At 33.4% G+C, this 2,800-nt stretch overlaps 1 protein-coding gene across 1 annotated transcript in view; it reads right to left on the bottom strand.

Annotated features, from left to right (window-relative positions):
- LOC111390889 (developmentally-regulated G-protein 3-like) overlaps positions 1-2,800 on the bottom strand; it is a 13,044-nt gene that overhangs the window by 9,269 nt on the left and 975 nt on the right. Inside the window, exons 2-4 of the mRNA XM_023016016.1 lie at positions 2,561-2,734; positions 2,015-2,101; positions 50-108 (exon numbers count right to left, since the gene is read on the bottom strand). Of these exons, the coding sequence (XP_022871784.1) occupies positions 50-108; positions 2,015-2,101; positions 2,561-2,734 (320 nt within the window). The remainder of the gene's footprint in view (positions 1-49; positions 109-2,014; positions 2,102-2,560; positions 2,735-2,800) is intronic.

The following is a 2,800-nucleotide window of genomic DNA, read 5'->3' as shown; positions in this document are numbered from 1 at the left end:
AAAATATATATTTGCCTATAATAGATAGATATATATGGAAATAAATCACCAAACAATCTGCAATATTTCTGGAATCTTCAACAATCCTTTAACAAAATAAATTGTTTGCTACAGTAACATTCTCCACCACACGTTCACACAATAAAATATTCTAAGCACAAACCAATAAAGTTTTTCTAAATTTCAACCACACATTCTCCACAAACTACTATTCAAAACTCTATATTTTCTCCCAAAATGGGAGACAAACAAGCTCTTAAAAAGGAACCACATACGAGCGGCAAAGAAAATTTAAAGGGACGATAGTTGTGTCCTTCAGAGTAAGTTGTACAATCCAAAAAAGAATGGAAGAATGTAGAAGAGGCACAACAATTCACTTACTCAAGATAGTATGGTTCATAAATCATTCTTGAAATGCCAATAGAACTTTCAGAAAGTTGTCTTTTATTCAAACATCCATATTGTCAACGATGACCAATATGGAAACAGAAATTCAATGAGCCATCAACTTTTACACCTGCTGCTGGCTGATTTTTTTCAAATGTAATCTTATCTGTAACTAGAATTTTCAAACCCCTGTATTCTCTCAAGCCTTGACAGGCATTCTAAATTCCTCATTCATTTTACATATGCTTAAACTTAACTTCTTTAGGAGATAAAACAGATAACATAAATAATTTCAAAACTCTATACAGAATAATTATTAATTTATAATTTCTAACATCCGATTCATATAAATAAGTCATGCCAGAATAATTTTTCAAAACACATGCTGCAAGCTGACAAAAAGCAAGTGTAACTGATGCAAAATTAAAGCGTATTAGAGTTGGATTGAATTAGATGTTCACAATTCTTGCAATTTTATATTTTGACTCAATTTTAGGATTGTATTTCCAAAAATGCTTTCTACTTAAATTTTGGGGCATGGACACTTCGACAACGACGGACAGTCCAAAAAAGTGTCGTTCCATGTCCTCTTGGTCACTAACACACCTCAAATACTCCCAAGACACGGGCCTTACACACAACGTGGCGTGTCACTCATCAAATTTTACCAACAAAAATCAAAACTAGAAAAAGTACAGATTCCATTAAACAATAACAAGTATTAAAAAATAAAAAGATCTTATATAGTACGATTTTATTTAAACCCTTTAAGTTAATGTGTCCCCCTTGTGTCCGTTAAGTTTTTTTATAAATCACATCAGAGTGTCCGTTCCTTGCCTCTTAGCTCCCACAACTTTCCCTTTCTTCTCTTTTCGTCTTACCTCCCTCTTTCTCTCTTCTTTTATAATTTAACGATTGTTATGTGCATGTATCAATAATGAATCAGTTTAAACAAAATAATCGGCCACCCATCGAAATAGGATGGAAGTAGGTCTTTGGGATCAGAAGGACGAGAGGAATTTACATTTTATACATATTTGTGTCAACCAATCTGGAACCTGTGCTTTATGTCCTTAAAGTTATAATACAACTATTTTCTGTAAGAAACGACTTAAACTTCCATTTATTGGGTAGCATTATTTTTCACAAACAGGCATCAGAGTTTATACTAAAAAGATGGTTGTAGGATCCATGATGAATCATATATTGCATCTATGACAATTCTAAATGACAAATGAAGTTTATCAAATGTACAACTATTTTCTGTAAGAAATGACTTAAACTTCCATTTATTGGGTAGCATTATTTTTCACACACAGGCATCACATTTTATACTAAAAAGATGGTTGTAGGATCCATGATGCATCATATATTGCATCTATAACAATTCTAAATGACAAAGGAAGTTTATGAAATGTTTCTTAATTTACGCATTTAAAAATGAAGCCTAAGCCAATAAGGTAGAACAAAACATGGTTGTTCAGAACTGACAGTTTTTGTCTAAAATGCATCTGAAATTTACCGTGTGGAACAACATATAGATGACCCTTTGGAATGAGATAAGTTATGAATTGTGATAATAACTAGCTTTTATATTAGCTACAAAGACAACACATTAATCATCTACAGCAGAAAATAATACCTGGATTCTAGCTCCTCGATACATGATTACACCTGGAATGCAAGTTAAGGTGGTAAATTCATATGAAGCAACCTACAAAACATATAAAGGAAAGATTGTGAGGAAAGCACTTTGAAGCTTTAGCAATGTGTGGGTACTGCCTTCAGAAGACATATGCAAGTAACAGAAAAAAAGAGACTTAGCAAAGCAAGAACCATTGACCCTACATATAGAATACCAATAATAAGATGCGAAGTTGCATAGAGTCATACTTAGATGTCAATACTCGAAGTATTTTAGCTTTACGAAGCCCTTTTTATATTTCTTGGAGCCATCTTATTCATTTAAAGTAACTGCTCTGTCACCTCTTATTCTTTACCCCCCAATACCAAAAGTTATATATAAAAGTTATGTTTCATTAGACAAGAAGTGTGGCCTATAAAATGAGATAAATGATCCTAAAAGTCACAAAAGACATGAAGAAAAGGTGATTTGCTTTCAATATCCAATAAAGCAAGAGGGAAAATCCTGAGAACACATAGTATTACCAACCTCTGAAAAAGTGCCAGTTAATTTGTTTAAAAGGGTCGATTTCCCGACGGATGGAAAACCTACAAGACCGATTCTTGCATCTCCACTTTCTGTAACATCAAAACCTTCTCCAGCACCACCACCTCCCTTCGATGGCGGTGCAAGAAGTTCCCTTCGAAGTTTTGCAAGCTTAGCCTAAAACCAAATAAGCAATTACCAAAAACCAATCCAGTTAAATACACTGACAGAAGAAATCGGTGC

The sequence above is a fragment of the Olea europaea genome, unplaced genomic scaffold (assembly GCF_002742605.1).
Source record: "Olea europaea var. sylvestris unplaced genomic scaffold, O_europaea_v1 scaffold723, whole genome shotgun sequence".
NCBI lineage: Eukaryota > Viridiplantae > Streptophyta > Magnoliopsida > Lamiales > Oleaceae > Olea > Olea europaea.
Note: the sequence above shows the minus strand (reverse complement) of the source record. Positions and strands in the feature narration are given on the sequence as shown.